General features: G+C 41.2%; 1 protein-coding gene across 4 annotated transcripts in view; it reads right to left on the bottom strand.

Moving 5' to 3' along the window:
- The window catches only part of ZYG11B (zyg-11 family member B, cell cycle regulator), a 68,469-nt gene extending 48,816 nt beyond the window's left edge, over positions 1-19,653 (bottom strand). For 3 of the 4 annotated variants that reach the window (XM_036447654.2, XM_036447655.2, XM_045584606.1), the window contains exon 1: positions 19,378-19,653. In XM_036447654.2, coding sequence (XP_036303547.1) covers positions 19,378-19,407 — 30 coding nt within the window. In that variant the 5' untranslated portion in view covers positions 19,408-19,653. The remainder of the gene's footprint in view (positions 1-19,377) is intronic. The other variant, XM_045584607.1, reaches the window with a different exon arrangement.
- Between the last annotated feature and the right edge of the window lie 1,796 nt (positions 19,654-21,449).

Raw genomic sequence — 21,449 nt, 5'->3', positions numbered from 1 at the left:
GACCACCAGGGGCAGACACTCCGACCAGTAAGTAGGTTAACTGCTGGTGTCTGGCTGATCAGAATTGAAAGAGATGGGCCAGACACACCCTGGAGACCTCCTGCAGTCCCTCCCCAGCTGGCCAACCTCCTATGTCCCTCCCGGGCCCCAATCATACACCAGTGTGGTCCCTCGGCCTGGCCTGCGCCCTCTTGCAATTCGGGACCACTCAGGGGATGTCAGAAAGCTGGTTTTGGCTCAATGGTGGAACATCTGGTAGGTATGATGTGCACTGACCACCAGCGGGCAGACACTCAATGCAGGAGCTGCCCCCTGGTGGTAAGTGTGCTCCCACAGGGGGAGCGCAGCTCAGCCAGAAACCAGGCTCATGGCTGGTAAGTGCAGTGGCATTGGTGGGAGCCTCTCTTGCTTCCGTGGCTGCTAAGGATTTTCGACTGTCGGCGTAGGCCCGCTCCCCTTGGACATCCTCTGAGGGCTCCTGGACTGCGAGGGTGCAGGCTGGGCTGAGGGACTTCCCTGAGTGCACAAATTTTGTGCACTGGGCCCCTAGTATAGTATAAAAAACTCTTACAACTCAAGAATAAAAGGACAATTAAAAATAGGCAAAGGTCTGAAAAGATACTGCTCAAAACAACAACAAATGACCAATAATCTGAGGAAAGATTCCATTAATCATCAGGGAAATGCACAGCAAAATCACAATCAAATAGCATTCCACACCTATGAGCATGGCTATAATATAAACTCAGCCCTTGCTGATTGGGTCAGTTGGTTGACTGTCATCTCATGCACTAGGATGTCGCCAGTTCGATTCCTGGTCAAGGCACATACAAAAATCACCAAATGAATAAGTAGAAAAACAAATATACTGTAGAGAGCACCTGGGAAGGCACATGAGCATTTCTTTAATTATTGTCAGCTGAATCCAGTGGCATTGGCAGAGCCACATCCTGAAAACACACCTTGCCAGGGACAGGTGTATTGTCAGCCTGACCTTGAGCTCAGGCCAGGGGGTAGGTTTTGTTATCTAAATCCAGCCAAGCACCAGGAACAAAGATGATTATCTGGGGCCATCCAGTATTGATGATTACAAAGCCTAAGGGATGCACATAATCTCCTTTGTCTTAGGCTTTAGTAAAACTTCCTGTTTTTTGCTGTGTAAAATAAAAGGGCTGTTTCGGCTATGGGTCTCTGTCTCTCCATCAGAGGACAGTGGTCTCACCCAGTCCCAGCTTTCCCTACTGTATTTATGTCTGTCTCTTTCATTTTCTCAATCCCCCATCACCCCTGCTCAGAAATCAAACCACTCTCTAGCTGCGCTGGACATGGAAGAGAGAGAAATATTTATAATAGATCTCTCTCTTACTCTCTCATCAATGCAAAAAGAAATTCCAAGCTCTACTGTGTATGCCTCCTCAGTTGGTTGGAGCATCGTCTCATTCACAAAAGATGGTGGGTTCGCTTCCCTGTCAGGGTACATACTGAGGTTGTGGGTTCAATCCGTGGTCTGGCGCGAGCAGGAGGCAACCAATGCAAGTTTCTCTCTTATATCAATGTTTAAAAAAAAAAATGTTTAAAATCAGTTTTTTAAAAAAACCTCTCTTCTTTGGAGGAGAAATTAGTTAAAAAACCAAACCAAACCACACACTCCAAGATTTATTTAAAGTAATAGTTAACCAGAGGGGGGAAAATGGGTGTGTATGTTTGCGTGTGTATATATGAGAGAGAGAGAGAGAGAGAGAGAGAGAGAGAGAGAGAGAGCGCGCAATAAAGCACACAGAATAAAATGCTAACATTTGGAGAACTCGGGTGAATGCTACATGAGAGTTCTTTGTATCACTTTTGTAACTTTTTATATGTCTAAAATTATTTCTTATAAAGTTAGAAAACAAAATAGTGATAAACACTCCCATGATTTCACAAACAAAACTAGGCAAGGGATTACTTCTTCAATGGAATCTATTATGGTCCTAAAGAGTTTGTCTGGCCCAAACCGGTTTGGCTCAGTGGATATAGGGTCGGCCTAAGGACTGAAAGCTCCCAGGTTCGATTCAGGTCAAGGGCGTGTACTTTGGTTGCAGGCACATCCCCAGTAGGGGGTGTGCAAGAGGCAGCTGATCGATGATTCTCTCTCATCGATGTTTCTAACTCTCTATCTCTCTCCCTTCCTCTCTGTACAAAATCAATAAAATATATTTTAAAAAAAACTCAATAAAATATATTATAAAAAAAAAAAAGTTTGTCTGCTTTGGCAAGTACAGAAGAGGAACTAAAGCTTTGGTGAAAGAACTAAGCAGATTATACATATTTAAGTTTCACCCCCCCTAGTGGTGACAGCTCGATAAACTCTTGGAGTGATCAGAGATAACTAAGTCCTCTATCACAAAGTACAGCAGGAGGAATGACAGAGTGCATGAACACTGGCTGAAAAAATATCCAAATGCAAATAGGAAAAACAACAAGTCCACTCTGAAAGAACAGCATAGCCCTTTAATTTGCTTTACTTAATGTGGTGTTTTCTGAAACAGGATATAATTGCAACATTGTGAATTGTTGAAATAAAATTTGCCAAGATTGGTCTTCCAAACGCAGGTCAGAGTGTAAATTGGTACAATTTTTTTTTAATATAAAGGATTTAATAATTATCTTTAAAACACCCATACTCTTGATTCAGTACTTCTTCATCCATTTGGGCGGGGGGGGGGGGGGGGGGGGGGGGGGGGGGGGGGCGGGGGAGGGTAAAAAGTGCCCTGACTGGGTAGCTCCATTGGTTAGAGCGTCGTCCCATATGCTAAGTTTGCAAGTTTGATTCCCGATCAGGGCACATTCAAGAAGTAATCAATGAATGCATAAATAAGTGAAACAAGTCAATTTCTCTCTCTCCCTCTCTCTCTCATACATAAACAAAATAAATTTTTTAAAAAAGGTAGTAACAAAAGATTAATCAGTTTCTCCGATCAAAAAAACCTCCACACTGAACAATGAAATTGTTGACAAAATTTTACACGATTTTATATTCCTTATTTGTTTTCTAATTTAATAAAGCAAATATCTATTTTAAAAAAACAAAACCCAAAACCCATAACTACATACAAATGTCTAAAACGACAAAAATGGTAAACAAATTATGCTATATCAACTCTATAGAATATTACACAGCAATGTGTACATCTATATAACAAAAACCCAGTGGTCATAATGCCTTAATAACCAAAGACTGGTCACCAGGAGGCTGCATGTGTGGCAAGATGCACACAGGTGGGCAGGGCTTCGCGCATAGGTGGGCGGGGACTTGATTCTGGTCCTGCGGCAAGCCGGGAGTCAGGGGAGTCCCATAGGCCAGCGAAAATTGGGGGAGTCCGGACTCAGGGGTCCCGGGTCTCAGGCGATTTCCTGCGGGTCTGGGTCTTACGGGATTTCGCACACTGGATCACTAGTTTATGAATAACTTTTAACAACATGGTAAAATGCTGAGAATAAAATATTAATCTGAGCTAAGTAAAAACTACATATATAGCAAGATTTCAATTAAACATCAATTAGGCATAGGAAATATTACCTGAAAAGTTATTTCAGAAGGTTTGAAATTATCTCTAAATTAAATAACATGACTTGGGATGGTGAACACACAATATAGTGTTCAGATGATCTGTCGTGGAATTGTGTGACTGAAAGCTGTATAATTTTGTTAACCCAGTACCACCCTAATAAACAATAAAAAGGAACATTAAACAAATCGGATAAAACAATTTGTTGGTAAACCTATAGAGAAGATAAAGGAAAAGGTTTAAAATAAAAAAGGATAGTGGATACCTTGTGGGGGGGAGTGACATAGAGGAATATGGTACACAGGGGGGAAATGGCAGTGGTCTTGTTCTATTTCTTAACTTGGATACTGGGATTTTAAATATTTGTCTACTATGTTCCATGGCTTACATAAATGCTTCATATCATCTTCTGAATATATAAAATTATTTTTTTTTTTAAAAAGGTGAAAATAAAAGCTTTGGCTCAATCCACGTGGCTCAGTGGTTGAGTGGTGGCTATTACATACACATATTTCTCCCCCTAAATTAACCATTCTCACTACTGCTTATTCCCTTTTCTCTATCTAGTCTTACATTCCCCAGAGCCATGGTCGGCAAACTGCGGCTCTTTGGCCCCTTGAGTGTGGCTTTTCCACAAAATACCACAGCCTGGTGAGTCTATTTTGAAGAAGTGGCGTTAGAAGAAGTTTAAGTTTAAAAAATTTGGCTCTCAAAAGAAATTTCAAACGTACTGTTGATATTTGGCTCTGTTGACTAATGAGTTTGCCCACCACTGCCCCAGAGGTTTTACCACCTGATAATGATGGACTGGGAGAGTTTTCAATCCATTGCCTTTCCACTGAAAACTCTCCCAGTCCATCATGGGAGACAGCTATGATATATAAGTGAAATAGACAGAAAATAGCCGAAACCGGTTTGGCTCAGTGGTAGAGTGTCGGTCTGCGGACTGGAAGGTCCCGGGTTCGATTCCGGTCAAGGGCATGTACATTGGTTGCGGGCACATCCCCAGTAGGGGGTGTGCAAGAGGCAGCTGGTCGATGTTTCTCTATCATCGACATTTCTAGCTCTCTATTTCTCTCCCTTCCTCTCTGTAAAAAAATCAATATATTAAAAAAAAAAGAAGAAAATAAAAAGAGAATTTTGAGAAGATCTGTGAACTCTATTCTACTTCACAATGTTCCAAATTTTGCAAATAAAAACTTTGAGTTATTTCTAAATGACATTTTGACTGCAGGATTGTGTTCCATGGATTATGTCACTGCTCTGAAACTAGATTGCCTAGGTCACAATTTAAATAGTTATACATCAGCAATTAAAGAATTTATCCTACTATTAAAGCTAGGTATATCACAAATCTTCTCTTCTGCTCCTGCCTTTGGATATCACAGAACAGAGTCATGGAGGACAGAATAGTACCTAGAGGAGACACCAAGGCTTTCAAATGTTGGGGGAGAGGAGAAGAAAAACAAATAATAATAAAAAGAATCTTTGTCATTAACATCTGCCTAGTGCTTCAATTTATAAAGTCTTTTCAAAACAATCTTTATGACTCTGTAAGGTAAGGAGAATTGAAATTATTTTTGTTGAGGAAACAGGTTCAGAGAAGGAATGTTACCAATAGTAGCTATGCCTCCCTTTTATATATGTTGTTCTTCTCCTTAGAATGGCCTTCCACACCTGTCCATCTATCAAATTCCTACTCATACTAAAAGAAACAGTACATATGTCCATTCCTCCACAAAGCTGTCCTTCACATAATCTACAAAAATACAAGTAGATATAATCACACTACATTTTGTATATAGTTCTATTAGTTTTCCATTGTCTAACTTTTATTCATTTAGATTTCCCCTCCAGATTATGAGTTCAAAGAAAGTTAGTAGTTCTTAAATATCTTTTGTCTGTCCCACTTAGGTGAGACAAAAACCTCAGAGCCTACCAAGTTACAGTGGGAAGTTTTACAGACATCTGCTTTAACAAGAATAGGATGTTCCAGCAATTGTGGCTCAGTTGGTTGAGTGTCATCCTATGCACTAAAAAGTCGCCAGTTCCATTCCTGGTGAGGGTACATCACTCATTTTATTTCTCCTGAAGGCACCATTACATGTTATAAAAAGTATTAAAATTGTTTTAACTAAAGACCAACCTTGTGGACTTTATAATAACTGAGTATGAAGTTACTCTGCTGGTTAATCATAAGGAAAAACACATGTTGTATATAACTAGAGGCACGGTGTACAAAATTCACGCATAAAGGTGAGGGGTTCCTCAGCCTGACCTGCACCCTCTCCAATCTGGGACCCCCTCAGGGGATGTCTGACTGCCAGACATCCCTCTCGCAATCCAGGACCACTGGCTCATAACCGCTCGCCTGCCTGCCTGATTGCCCCTAACCCCTCTGCCTGACAGTCTGATTGCCCCTAGATTGGCCCCCTGCTGATTTGATCACCCCTAACTTGCCCCCCTGCTGGCCTGATCACCCCTAACCACCTCTGCCTCAGCCAGCAGTCTGGCCTCCCTCTGCGGGAGGTGAGATCAGAGGAATCAGGGGAAGGCACCGCCCCCCTTACCCGGCTGCTGCTGCCACTGCCAGCCTGAGCCTCAGCCCTTTGCAGCCGCCCACAGCTGCCTGAGCCTCGGCCCTCACAACCCCTGCAGCTTTGTCTGGAAGGAAGTCTGGAAGATGTCCACTCTAATTAGCATATTACCCTTTTATTAGTACAGATGCTGGTAACAATGTCTTATAGTAAACAAAGCATATCCATATCCTTTATTTTATTTGATACTCACAATAACCTTATGAAGTAAAAGGAAAATTATTACATCTTTAATTTTATAGATAAGGAAACTGGGACACAAAAATGAAGACACTTTGGCAGAGGCGTTGTGGTTAGCAGGAAGAATACTACACCTGGATTTCTAGTGGTGCTATACTGCAAAACACCTAGCTTTTCTGACGTTCAGTTCTGACCTTTGTAGAATGGGGATATTAGTACTTATCTCATTATGCTATTGTTATAATAAAGTTCAAAACTCCCTAGCATAATGCCTGATGGAGTAATTAATTACTAAGTAACTGTTCTTTTCTCATTTATTATAATAGATACAATCTCATACAAGTAATATAAATTAAAGTTTCATATACATAAGACAGGAAGTTCATGGTAGTAAATCCTTAAGAAGAGAGTTTTCCTATCCAGAGTTATACCAAGACAAACAAGCCTCTTTATGTCCCTACACTATTATTTTTTTAAAATAAATCTTTATTGTTCAGATTATTACAAATGTGATCCTCTTCCCCCCCCTCAATTGCTCCCCTTCACCAGGTTCCCACCCCACCCTCTGTCCTTTCCCCATCCCCCATTGTCCTCATCCATAGGTGCACAGTTTTTGTTCAGTCTCTTCCCGAACCCCCACTCCCCTTTTCCCTGAGAATCGTCAGTCCACTCCCCTTCCATACCTCTGATTCTATTATATTCAATAGTTAATATTGTTCATCAGATTTTTAAATTCCCTTGGTTTTTAGATTCACTTGTTGATAGCTACGTATTTGTTGATCATAATTTTTATCTTTATCTTCTTCCTCTTCCTAAATAACCTCCTTCAGCAATTCATATAATTCTGGTTTGGTGGTGGTGAACTCTTTTAGCTTTTTTTTATTTGTGAAGCTCTTTATCTGTCCTTTGATTCTGAGTGATAGCTTTGCTGGGTAGATTATTTTTGGCTGTAGATTCTTGTTATTCATCACCTTGAATATTTCTTGCCATTCCCGTCTGGCCTGCATGGTTTCTGTTGAGAAATCAGCTGACAATCTTATGGGTGCTCTTTTATAGGTCACTACCTGCTTTTCTCTTGCTGCTTTTAATATTCTCTGTCTTTTGCTCTTGGAATTTTAATTATGATATGTCTTGGTGTGGTCCTCCTTGGATTCCTTTTATTTGGGGTTCTGCGGGCTTCCTGGACTTGTAAGTCTATTTCTTTCCCCAAGTGGGGGAAGTTTTCTGTCACTATTTCTAGTACTCTTTCGGTATCTTGCTCTATCTCTTCTGGAATCCCCATAATTCTGATGTTGGTTCGCTTGAAATTGTCCCAGAGGTTTCTTACACTATCTTCAACTTTCTGGATTCTCTTATCTTCTCGCTTCTGCAGAGGAGTGTCCTCTGGCTCTTTGTGTTCTAAATCTTTGTCTTGATTCTTGCGATCTTCCAGTCTGTTTTTAGGACTTTGTATAATATTTTTTATTTCAGACAATGTTTTCTTCATTTCTTGTTGATCCCTTATTATTTCTAGTTGCTCCCTTTTCATATCCTCATAGGTCTCATTTATTTTATCGGCCTTTTTTAGGATATTGTTGAATAACCTTATAACTGTAGTTTTGAACTCAATGTCCAATCTTTTCTTTTCCTCCATCTCCTTCCTTTGTGTCCTTCTTCTTGTCTGCATTTTAGTTGTTTCCCTGATTTGATGGAATAGCTGTGTGCTAGGTGTTCTGGTAGAGCCCAGTAGCACAGCCTTCCCAGTTACCTGTGGTGGACAGTCTTGGTGTAGCCCTTTGTGGGCTGTGAGTGCAGTCTTGTTGTTAAGCCTTGCTTATTGTTGGTATCACTGGGAAGCGTTGATCTCCAAGCCAATTGGCTGTGAGGATCAGCAGTGTCTCAGCTAGGAGGGTTTCCGTACTCTGCTTGAATAGGGCGGGATCTCGGGGTGGCGCAGACAATCTTTGGTTCCCTGTCAGTCTCGCCTTAGAAAAGTCCTGTTCCTGGAGAGTTTTGGAAGATTGGTTGCAGGTGCGTGCACCTCTTTGGTAAAGGTGCAGACAAGCTTTGGATTCCTGCAAGTCCCTCCTTAGAGAAAGCCAGCCTTTGGGAGAGCTTCTGTGCTCAGCCACAGGTAGGGCGGAGTCTCGGGTTGGTGCAGACAAACTTTGTTTTCCCTTTGGCTCCTCCCCAAGTCCCGCAGTAATGGCCTCTGGCTTCACACACCTCCAAGAGATCTCTGCCCACTGCCTGACAGTCTGGCCTCTCCCTGTCTGGGGCCGTTTATCAGAGCAATAGGGTGATTCTGTTTTCCTCTCGGACAAGAAAGCCAGCCGCGTTAGCTGTTCGCCCTCTCCGCGCCAGGAGTAAGCCAGTAGCGAACTCAGCCCGGCCCGCCCTCTCTGCGTGCAGGGAGTAAGCCAGCAGCAATCTCGGTCCGGCCCTTCCCCTCCGCACCGGGATTAAGCCAGCGCCTTTTCGCGCACACAGTTCTTCGTACCTTCACACTTCCTGAGGTTCAGCGTGCCTTCTCTCTCCTTCCCAGATGGCAGAGCCTCCTCTCAGCTAGTCGTCTGGCGCTTCAGGGCAATGCCTCCCCTGTTTTTCAGTTCTAAATTCAAATTTGTTGTGGTAGGCTGCATTCGGGTGTCTACCCTATGCCGCCATCTTCGTTTCTCCGGTAATATCTCTTTCTGTCCCTACACTATTAGACAGACATTTTTTGGTCTACCTTGTCACTAAGGCTATAGGCAATTTAAAATCCTGGTTTTATGTAGCTATCTCAGTTCCAACTCATGAATCAGGTTCAAAATTTCATCTCCCATCTGAAAGGTTCCTGAAACTCATAAATCCTCCAGTAGAAGAAAATGGCTCTGATAGTGCTCCATTTTTTATCCCTAGATGACTTTTTTTTAGATTGGGCCAGAAACCAGGTGATTATAAAGATTATGAAGTTGACATAAATAAAATTTGTATCGACATCTCTCTGCAGGGCTGTGTAATACTGTGGTAAAAAGTGTGAGGTTGGGAGTCAGACTGCTTAGATTAAAATGTCAGCTCTACCATTTATAAAAAACTATGTAACCTTAGGCAAAATTCTTACTCTCCCACACCCCAGTTTAAAAATCTGTAAAATGCAGACACTAATAGTCACTATATCATAAGATTGTTGTCATCATTAAATAAATTCTAAGAGAAAGACACATGGAACAGTGATTGGCATATATTAACTATTCAAGATAGGTTAGCTATTATTATAGAATATACATTTCATAAAACAAACACTATGTTTTGTTATTGCCAGAACCTAAAGTAATACCTACCACATGATGGACACTAAATGTTTATTGAATGAAATGATCAATCAAGTACAAATTTATTGTTAGGTGTATTTAAAATATATATTTCTCTCTAGAGAAAGAGACTGTATGTCCAACAAGAAATATAAACCCCAAGTCCAGCCCTGAAATTAAACAATGGGATTGAAAGGCAGACAAGTGTCATTTGAGTAAATGGGAAAAGAAATTTCAGATATTGCACAATCTTTGACTCCTCATTTTTAAAAAAAATATATTTTATTGGTTTTTTTACAGAGAGAAAGGGAGAGAGATAGAGAGCTAGAAACGTCGATGAAAGAGAAACGTTGACCAGCTGCCTCTTGCACACCCCCTACTGGGGACGTGACCAAAACCAATGTATATGCCCTTGACCAGAATCGAACCTGGGACCTTTCAGTTCGCAGACCAACAGTCTACCACTGAGCCAAACTGGTTTCGGCTGACTCCTCATTTTTGAAGTACTGCATGGGAAATCCCTCCTTCATTTATGGGAGTTTTTTTTATACTTTCTCTTACTTATTCAACCAAGTCAGACTTCCAGGGATAAATACTAATATAACCTTAGATACATATAATCCATTTACCTTCTCCTTCCCCACACACAGTCATTTCACAAATGAGGAAAAAGTCAAGAATATAGTACCACCCTGGTGTGTATTGCTCAGTGGTTAGACTGTCTCTCTCCCTCTCCTCCTCCCTCCCTCCCCCCACCTTCCATCCCTCCCTCTTCTCCCGCCCCTTCCTACCATTCTCTCTAAGAATCAATGGGAAAAGTGTCCTCACTCCTCAAATGAGGATTAAAATATATATTGTATTCAAGGATATAAACATAATGAACTATTTTGGCCTTAACAGTCGGAAGTTATTTTTCTGTTTTAAAAACAGCCAACTGGGAGAGGAGAGGCTGGGGGAAGGTCAATTGGGGGGGGGGGGGGTAAGAGAAGGAGACATATGTACTACTATTTGTAATACTTTAAGCAATTAAAAAAAAAAACACCAACTACTTTCAGAGATCCCTAGAAGTCAAATAATGCAGGTAAGACAAACTTCTTGCATGTATCATTTTATGGACTGGCCAGTGCGGCAAATGACTATGTGCCAAAGGACAAGAAGCTGGAGTTCCATCTATAAGAGATCATGGCCTGGTAAGGTAAATAAATCTCCTTCCCTTCCATCTTAGCACATGTAGCAAAACTATTTCAAGAAACAAAATAAAAATTCAAGTCAATAATCACTGAGCTGTTGAGTAGATCCTAGGAATCACTAACTCAAAGAGATACTTTAGCATCGTTTCCTCTTAACTTTCAGCATGAGTTTTGAAGCAGAATTCAGTAAACAGAGAAGCCAGGTTAATAACGGAAAAAGCACTAGGCCCTGTAGTCAGTCCTGGCTCTGCTACTTAGTAGCTGTGTGACCTTAGGAAAATAAATTAACTTCTCAGTTTTCTTTATTTGTAAAATTCATGCTAAACCTCTATCTTGACAATCACAAAATGGTATCGAGGAATAAATGGGATGTATATGAAAATGCCTTTAAAATACTAAAGTACTGCCAAAACCGGCTTGGCTCAGTGGATAAAGCATCAGTCTGTGGACTGAAGAGTCCCAGGTTCAATTCCGGTCAAGGGCATGTACATTGGTTGTGGGGACATCCCTGGTGGGGGGGGTGTAGGAGGCAGCTGATTGATGTTTCTAGCTCTCTATCCCTCTCCCTTCCTCTCTGTAAAAAAATCAATAAAATATATTTTTAAAAAATACTAAAGTACTATGCAAATATTAACATAATTGAATAAATAGCTTCTGGTATGAAAGTTGGGTAATATATTCATGGAAATAAGAGCTCAAGTGTATACAAAATTTAAAGTTATAAAAGCAGCTTCCCATTATCCCATAGTACTATAACGAATAGAACATACCCACTCTACTATAATACTTACCTTTAACTTGCCAGAGTTTTACATTTTTTTAAGAGGTGGAAGGGATCACAGAGGATTTAATACAACTGTTTCATTAGAATAAAAAAATGGATGCATAGAGAGGTGAAATGATTACCAAAGGTTACAAGGCCCATGAAAAGTAAATGACAATACATAACCAAGAACATCCAAACTTTTTAAATATTTCATATTCTCCTTTTCTAAAGACATTTTTAGAAAAGGAGAATATGACATTGACCAGGCAGTAAGATGCTGGAGAGCTAAGAAAAATGTTTATACAAAACAGAACTAGAGAAAGGAAAAAAGAAAAAAAAAAAAGACCTTGTTATAGAGCTAACAAAATGTTTAAATGATTAACCACCCCTCTAAATTTACCTTGTAACTGAGTCTTTACTGTGTGTGTTTAAATATTCTATTCTCTGAAAGGACACCTCCACAAATTATAAACAAGTAATTTGCAAGTATTTATACAAAGGAATATTGTTTTGCAATTCATCTTGAAATCACTTGGCTTCCTTCCTAATTCCAGCTCAACTCTTGACAGAAATATGTATCTTAGGTCAAAAGTACCTTTTAGGCTAGTATCTGATCCAGCATTTCTTACCCCTCAAACCTCTTTTCTCCCTCAGGGTACCTATGGAGAGTGTTCACCTTTTTTGCCCTCTTTTACAACTCACATCTTCAGTTAACATCACCTTATTCAATTCTCTACGAATACATTCTTTCAATGAATAAATACTTATCTTTTTAGTATGTCTCAGGCATTATGAAAAGTGCTTAAGACTTGAAACTGATAAAACACTGTACTGTCCTTGCCCTCAGAGAGCTCACAATCTGGAGAGACAGCAAGACCTACTAACGAACAACACTGGCCCTGGCCAGGGAGCTCAGTTGAGGTAGAGTGTCCTCCCGATACATCAAGACTGTGAGTTCGATCTCCAGGCAGGGAACATACAAGAAGCAACCAGTGGATGCATAAAAAAGTGGAACAAATCAATGTTTCTCTCTCAAAAAAAATAAAATAAAATAAAATACTACCACCACAGAATAACTGTTGTAACCAAGACATATACAAAGTATAGGAAAGGCATATGGAAAAAGTATACAAGGCCGCCTGAAGGTAACCGAAGGCTTCACAAAGGAGGTAACGTCTAAGGCAGAGGTTTTTCAATCTTTTCATCTCATGGCACATGTAAACTAATTACTAAAATTCTGCAGCACATAAAAAATATGCTATATTTTTTGCTGATATGACAAAAATAGGTATGCTAGTAATTTTGATTAATTCACATTGGATGGTTATTGCTGCATTGGCTGTTGTCATTTTTTTTTTTTTTTTTTTTCTGACAGGGAAAAGAGATCAGTGCCACTAACTAAATAGTAAAGTATTGCATGTTTTATAATTTCTTGCGGCACACCACTGTGCCTGCCTGCCGCAGCACACCAGTTGAAAATCACTGGTTTAAGGCGACAGATGAAGATTAACTAGTAAAGAAGGGGAACAGCGTTCTAGGCAAAAAGAAATAGTGTAAGCAAAACTCAGAAGCAGAAAAAACAGCATTATGTGTGCTTAATTATAAAGTATAAAATGAAAATACTTTTATGTTGTTGTTGTTAATCCTCACCCAAGGATATTTTCCCACTGATTTTCAGAGAGAATGGGAGAGGGAAAGACAGAGAGAAACATCGGTTGCCTCTAGCAAGCACCCTGACCTGGGCCAAGGAACCCGCAACCAAGGTACGTGCCCTGGGCCAGAATCGAACCCGGGACCCTTCAGTCCTCAGGCCAGCACTCTAGCCACTGAGCCAAACCGGCTAGGGTTAAGACAATTTTTTTCATAAAATGATTATTCATTGAACGTTTAGATTACAAGGATCCTAGTTATAATACTCAAGACACTTTCATTCAACAACTATTTGCTAAGCCCCTACTATGTAGACACTGACAAGTACCCAGGATACAGATCTTTGTAGACCCACTGTTATCCATATGTATGGTTTCCAATTGAGTTGTACAGTACAGCCTGTGGGGCCAAGAACAAAATGTTTAAATGATTAACAAATGATTTACAGTGTTCTATAAGAACACTGTAAACTAGTGGAGTCTAAATGGCAGGCTCCTTAGTGCCATAAAAAAATCTACAAATCCACATTCATACCAAGTATGCTCTCTCTATATATAATAAAATCTTAAAATATATGCTGTTTTTAATGCATAATAGATGCTGTTAGAACTAAGAGCAGCATCATTTTTAAATGATATTGAATCCCTACCTGTCTTTTTGCTTTCCCCCCAAAATTAATGTGTTCTGAAAGCATATTCCTGTCATATCTCACAAGCTTTCAATGGTCAAAAGGTATCTAAATGCTAAAGACAGAATGCCATCAACATCTGATGTTCTGCTTCAAGTGCTTTATAGAAGGCAATTGGCAATATGGATCAAGAACCATAAGACTGTACATAACCTTTGACCAATTTTTTTTCAATAAATATGAATTACTTTTATAGTGGAAACAATGGTACAAATATTTTAAATGCTTGAATTCAGTTTAGATTCCTACAACCACATAAGAGCTCAGGGAATGTGTTTGAAACAGCATAGGCCTAGGAGTCAGAGAATCCTGTGCTTGAATCCTGCTGTCATGAACAGCTTTATGATCTTGGAAAGTTATTTGATTTTTCAAAGCCTCAGTATTCTTTTTTATTTAATATATTTTATTGATTTTACACAGAGAGGAATTGAGAGGGACAGAGAATTAGAAACGTCGATGAGAGAGAAACATCAACCAGCTGCCTCTTGCACACACACACCCCCTCCCCCGCACTGGGGATGTGACCGCAACCAAGGTACATGCCCTTGACCGGACTCGAACCTGGGACCCTTCAATCTACAGGCCGACGCTCTGTCCACTGAGCCAAACCGGTCCCGGCAAAGCCTCAGTATTCTTATGTGTGCAATGAAAAAAAAATTATCTACCTTCTGGGACTGTGAAGATTAATTAGTATACCATCTGACACATTGTGTGCTCATTAAATAAAAGCTGCTGTATGAGCTCATGCTCCTCTAAATACATGTCCCAGTATTCAAGAACACTGTTTTAACATTCTTTTTCTATTCTAATTACTATTCACATTAAAATGTCTTTTACTCCACTATAAATAATGACTATTTCTGCCACTTATTGGTTAAGTGTGTTTTTAAGGGCTAGCTTTAGAACCAATGAAAAAGTAGTGGTCTAGCCAGCATTTCCCAATGGCTCACATCATTAAATTCAATACTAATGTCTATCTCAATATGTATATTTTAACCATTTAATAAAATAATTATTACATTTTTTTCTCCTTTAAAAACAGAATAGTTTGAGAGTATCCAAGATTTTATCTGCTGCACATAAGTGAATTAATAAAAATTAGGAGACTGGCTCATAATATTATAGTGGTTCAACTGTTACAACTTCATCTGAACACTGAACATTATATTAAAATTTTTTTTCTTATAATGAACTATTGGTTAAAGACATGAAACATTAGCTACACTGATGATGAAACAAGTAAATGAATGCATTTATCTGATCAGGATTCTTAAATGGTACTACATTAAGATAGCTCAGTGTTTATTTTTTTAATTTATTTTTAAAGAAAGAAAAAGGGAGAGGGGGGAGAGAGAGAGAAACATCAATATGAGAACAGAACATCAATCAGCTGCCTCCTGCATGCCCCTTACCTGGGATATAGCCCAAAACTCGCATGTACCGACTAGGAATCGAACCAGCAACCTTTTGGTCCACAGGACAAAGGCCAACCGACTGAGCAACACTGGCCAGGGCAAGACAGCTTAGTATTTTTTAAGCATTAAAAAAAATGTGTTGGCCGAAACTGGTTTGGCTCACTGGTAGAGGATCGGTCTGCGGACTGGGGGGTGCCGGGTTCGATTCCGGTCAAGGGCATATACATTGGTTGCGGGCACATCCCCAGTAGGGGGTGTGCTAGAGGCAGCTGGTCGATGTTTCTCTCTCATCGATGTTTCTAGCTCTCTATCTCTCTCCCTTCCTCTCTGTAAAAAATCAATAAAATATATTTTTAAATAAATAAATAAATAAATAAATAAAATTTTAAAAATGTGGTGATAGTTATATCCATTTAGGATCTCCATTTATTATATATAAACTATCCATGCCTCCAATGTTTTATTTATTTCAAGTTGCAGCCTGGAAACATTCCCTTTTGTCTGTCATTTAGAAACAAAACAGAACAATTATAAAAACCTATTGTTGTTAAGTACAAAAATACAAGAATTCCAAATTTAATGTTAGAAAGTCAGTTATTATCTATTTTGATGCCATAAACATAATTAAGTTCATTCTACATTGTAATATATATTCATTTTAAAATATGACAATGATTTTATCTCATATTAATGCGTCATTTGTTAAATAGAAAGAGGAAATCTGTTTTAATGTATTTTGCTCAATGTATTATTAAATAAATTATACATGTAATTTAAAATAAAATATATTTTACTTAAAATCACTCCTTTCTCATACCACACAAAAAATATTTTTAAAGTTAAATAAGTTTGCCCCTGGCTGGTGTGGCTCAGTTAATTGGGTGTCATCCTGGGCACAGAATTGCCGGTTCAATTCCTGGTCAGGGCACATGCCTGAGGGCTTGATCCCCAGTAGGAGACATGCAGGAGGCAGCCAATGTTCTGCTCTCACATCAATGTGTCTCTCTTTCTCTTCCTCTCCCTCTCTCTTCCTTTCTCTCTAAGAATAATTTTTTAAAACTGAGTACTGATTCTCTCTACATGACCTACTGTTTGTAAATAAAGGACTTTGGTATAATAAATTTACTTTGTTTTAATATTCTCATAAATTCCTAAAGGCTGCACACATATGAAAACTGAGTGAGCAGAATTGCAAAACTGTTACTGATTCTGTGTTTCCTGTACAATTCCATAGTATTATCTCTATGGAAAATTCACTAAAAGTGGTGTGGCAGATCTTATTTCATTCCCTACATTCTCCTCCTCCAATTTAAATCACCACCACCATAACAAGGCTAGGGAGAAAGCTCACACACTTATTTTTCACCCAGAGGAGTACAATAGCTCTTCCCACTCCAAACCATGTTTCATATTGATTTATAGTGATCATCCCTTCAGATCTCTTAATTATTATATTCCTTCACACATAAAAGAACTTTCAAGGTAACTTGATCTTATAATGAGGTCAAAACTCCTGAATCTATGATTCAAGGTCCTCCATGATCTGGTCACCTAGTCTCATCTCCTACTACACCCTCAATGTAGAGACACACATTTCCCAGAATACATCATGCCTACTCTGTCTCAACTTCGACATTCAACCTGGCACCTTTGCCAGGAATGACTTTTTCCTTCCCAAATTCTTATCCAGTAAAGCCCCACCTATTAAGACTCAAGTTCAAATGCCCCCTTCTCAACTAAGCCTTCCTCTCTTTCTGATCATGCCTGAAGTCATTCATTCACTCAAGAAATACTTATTGAGCACTTACGCATGAGGCACTATGTGTATGCTAAAGATTCAATGATGGGCCAAATAAACATGGTCTCTACATTCATAGACCTACTACTTATCTCACTGGGTTGCTATGAGGATTAAATGAAATAAAATATGTAAGTCACTTAAAACAGGGCCTATCCAGTCAGGCTCAATAAATATTAGCTATTAATGGTGCTGCTTAACCATACTAACTAAAATATTTGCCACATACACACATACATCACTTCCATAGCTTACCCTGATTTATTTAAGGCTTTTATTTGATTTTGATTTTTTGATTTTTGATTTTTGATTTTTTAAGAGAGAGAAGGAGAGAAAACAGCAATTTGCGGGGTTACTTGTTACGAGTATATCTTGGACTAATGGTTCACAGACCAGGAACATCAGCACGACATGGGCTACTTGTTAGGAATGCACATTCTCAGGCTCTATTCCACCCTTAATAAATCAAACTCTGGAGATGGCAGCATGCAAGCTCTCCAGTTAATTTTGATACCTGGTAAGGTTTGATGGCGCCTGTCTTAGACATCTCTACTACAGTCATGCACTCCATAACAAACAACATTTGGATCAATGATGTATTGCACATACAACAATGGCATATATATCATGTAGCCTAGGTGTGTAGGCTATACCACAAGGTTTGTATAAGTGCACTCTGTGACGATCAAACGACAAAATCACCTAACAATGCATTTCTCAGAACATATTCTTATATTTAAGTGGGCACTGGGAATTACAGAAAGAAGTAAAGCACAATTGCCGTCTACAATCACACATCTCAGGGGGAGAAACAGGTTAACACAATGAGTGTGATCGGTTGGGAATGTGAAGGCTACTTGGAGGCAGACACAGGAGAATGACAACCCAAAAATGCAGAGTCAGTGAGTTAGAAAAGCTCACAAATTAAATTATTTCATTTATAAACCACTTTCCTAAAAAACAGATGGGGGGAGGGGGAGGAGAAAAGGAAATTAACTAGTCTTCTAGGAGAACATGATAACCAGGACTTAGATTTGACTGGTTGTCCTATTACTCCCCAAACCCAAAATATACGGTAGATGACTGCATGGATGGAGAAATGTTCATGAATGCATGGTACTGCAAACAATGAGTGACCCAACTCAATGAAAAAATCAACTGAAACCTCAACCTATTTTGAAACAGGAAGGAGAAAAACTGCAAATAGAAAGAGAGTCTCTCAACTAAATTCAGAGAAGGCAAAACGAACGAAGGCAGTGGAAGGCATTCAGGAGAGCTGTCACAATCTGACTGCCAACCAACCTGGTTTCCAGTCTGTAGAAGCCCTGGTCTCTGTCTCCAAGGGAAAACAAGCCCCTGGTTCTGAGTAACAGTCAAATCTGTAAATGTTTGGAAATTTTCCAAACTGTACCTACACATGAATCAAAAGCCCTTGAAATAAAAATTGCATTCCCAAAACATTTTTTTTAAAGTGATTTCTGTCAAAAGGCTACATAATCTCATAAGGTCCTACAGAATGCTGGCCTCACACCATCATTCCAAACACACTGTCCCTTCGGGTTTGCAATGACACTAAGGGAATAAGGCTTTGAGGCCCTCTCCAATACCTCCAGCATCGCCCTTCCCCTCTGCAAAATCCCCATCTGCCCGCCCTACCTCTCCGGCGAAGCAACTGCCTTCACATTGTTCCAGCTCAGCCCCCTGAAACCCGGAGAAGGAAACGGGGACAGCTGCAAGAGGCGGGGGAGAGGGGATAAAGGGGAGAGGAAATGTGGATGGTAGAGGACGCGGGGGAGAGAGATGATATGGAATGGAGGGGGCGGCGGGGATAAAAAAAAAAAAAATGGTGAAAAGGGGGGTGAGAAGCCAGAGCAAAACGAGCAGGAACGGAAAACGGGGAGGAAAAGAGGTAAGTAGTGGAGATTCCCCAAAGAGAGATAATTACGGGCAAGAGAGGGAAAGGAAGGTCGGGCTAAAGGACGAGGAGGGGGCGGCAAAGGGGACCGCGAAAGCGGCTGTCACCGAGGGCGATGAAACACAGACACACAGACACCGGTGTCACCGGGAGGAAGGAGAGAAAGGGGATGCCAGCCGGCAGGTGGCCGGGAGCCCCGCGCAGGAGGAGCGGGCCGCCGAGGGGGCGGTAACGAGGAGGTGAGGCCAAGCCGGGGCGCGGAGGGCGGGAGCGGGGCGCCGGGGCGAGGGCCGGCCGGCCTGCGGGAGCCGGGGCGGGCGGCGGGCGGCTGCGGTTCGGGCAGGCCTCGCTCCCTCACCATGGCTGTGCCAGCCTGGTCCTCGGGCATGCGGCCTCGGTCCGGGGCTCGGCGGCGGCGGGCCGGGCCTGAGCCCGCCCCCAGGTGGAGCCGGCGCGGGGGCTCCAGGAGGCTCCGGCTAGCGGCGGCTAGCGGCGGCCCCAGGCTCGGCCCAGGCCGCGGCCTCCTTCGCTCTGAAGCTGGAGGTGCTGCACCGCGGCGGCGGCGGCGGCGGTGGCGGCGGCGGCGGCGGCGGCGGCGGCGGCGGACCCAGGGCGCAGACTCCGCCCCCGCGAGGCCACGCCCCCGCGCACGAGCCCAAGCGTGGCCCCTCCTCCAGCCTCACTGCGCAGACGCGTCCTGGGAGTCTGGACCAGGCATCCCCACCTCGGACTTCTCGCCCCGCCAGGCCCCTTTAAGGCTTAAAGCAACCACATCCCCTCCAATCTCATTCTCCCGTGAAAAATAAAGATCTTTACATATTACGTCATTATGGAGACCCCCCCAGGCACTCATGCGTTTCAGTCACAGACTCCTGTGCTTCTGGTTCACTGTCATTAATGACTGTTGTCCTCATTCTTAGGGATTTCAAGTCTTTTATTTATTTTTCTTTTAAAAAATATATATTTTATTGATGTTTTACAGAGAGGAAGGATGAGGGATAGAAAGTTAGAAACATCGGACCAGCTGCTTACTGGGAATATGCCCGCAACCAAGGTACATGCCCTTGACCGGACTCGAACCTGAGACCCTTCAGTCTGCAGGCCAAAGCTCTATCCACAGAGCCAAACCAGTCAGGGCAGAGATTTCAATTCTTTTAGATGATTCTTCCAGTGTTCTGGCCTCTCGCATTCCTCTCCTTTAGTGATCACGCTTGCCTCCGCCTCTCATTTCCACACTCATACCTTAGATCTTTTCATCACCAGTATTTGTAACCCCTCTGAAATCTCTATTTGAATCATCCAACTCTCCCACTGAAAACTCCTTCCTTTCTCGCTCTCTTCCTCTAACACCCAACCCCAACTCCAAAAATTCTTCAACTCCACCAAGACTCGAAACCCATGGATCCTACTACCTTTTCACTATTCCTCACTCTACCCTATGCCCTCACTTCCTGTCTTCAACAGCCTAGATTTTACTGTCCATCACCACAGGCATTGCCAGATATTAACCTTCATTTCTCCAGTTCTGCTCTCCTTTCCTTGTACTCACCTGACAAAACTCTAACTCTGAGCCTGCAGCAAAGTGGGGTGTGTGTCAGGTTGGAGGGGTGGTAGTGGAGAAGAATCCAAAACCATATTGACTTTACTGATTGGTGTCCCTCTCCCTTCCACTCCCTTCCACTTAATAATTATTATCGATATTATTAAGAGAATATCAATTCCATTTTGTCCTGGAATATAAACTAGAGACAAAGAGGGGATGGGAAGCTATAGGAAGATAGATTTCAGTTCAACAGAGGGAAGAGCATTCAAAGAGCAAGAATTATTCTGCATGGGATAGACTACTTATAGGAAACTCCTGGTTATCAGAAAAGTGCAAAAGGGGGGCAATTGACAAAATGTTGGAAATACCATAGGTAAGAGTTCTATAAGAGTTAAGAAAATAGAATTGATGATTATTCAGATTCCTTCTAATTCTAAAATTCAGTGGTTCAAGAAAGTTAAGTGCCAAAGCAAAGGAATAGAAATTTCAATACATCTCACTTATTTCCGAGGCAGGATTTCCTGTTACTTTTAACTTTCAGCGCCCTGAATCTTTAAGGGAGGGGACCATTCTAACGGTCTACTGTATTTTGTAGTTTGTGGGATAATGAAAAAGACTCCCAGTTAAAAATAAACAAGCTCTTCCTTAGCAATTTAATAAGGGGATAGCAAACTTACTGAGTATGATGAATTTCAGCTGGCTACTCCTGAGCAGGAGGTGCTGAGCTCCATTCCAACCACTCAGAATCCAAGACTCAGGGCAGAAGTTTCCAACAAGCATCATCTCTTAAGAGTTCACCTTGGTTGGTCGGCTGGCTCCTCTCCATGAAGAGCTAGGCAGTATGAGAGGTTTTTCTTCAGAGCTAAAAGTAGCAATCTAGATACAAA

The sequence above is a fragment of the Pipistrellus kuhlii genome, unplaced genomic scaffold (genome assembly GCF_014108245.1).
Source record: "Pipistrellus kuhlii isolate mPipKuh1 unplaced genomic scaffold, mPipKuh1.p scaffold_m20_p_2, whole genome shotgun sequence".
In the NCBI taxonomy this organism is placed as follows: domain Eukaryota; kingdom Metazoa; phylum Chordata; class Mammalia; order Chiroptera; family Vespertilionidae; genus Pipistrellus; species Pipistrellus kuhlii.
The sequence above is the reverse complement of the archived record's forward strand: the minus strand, read 5'-3'. Positions and strand labels throughout refer to the sequence as shown.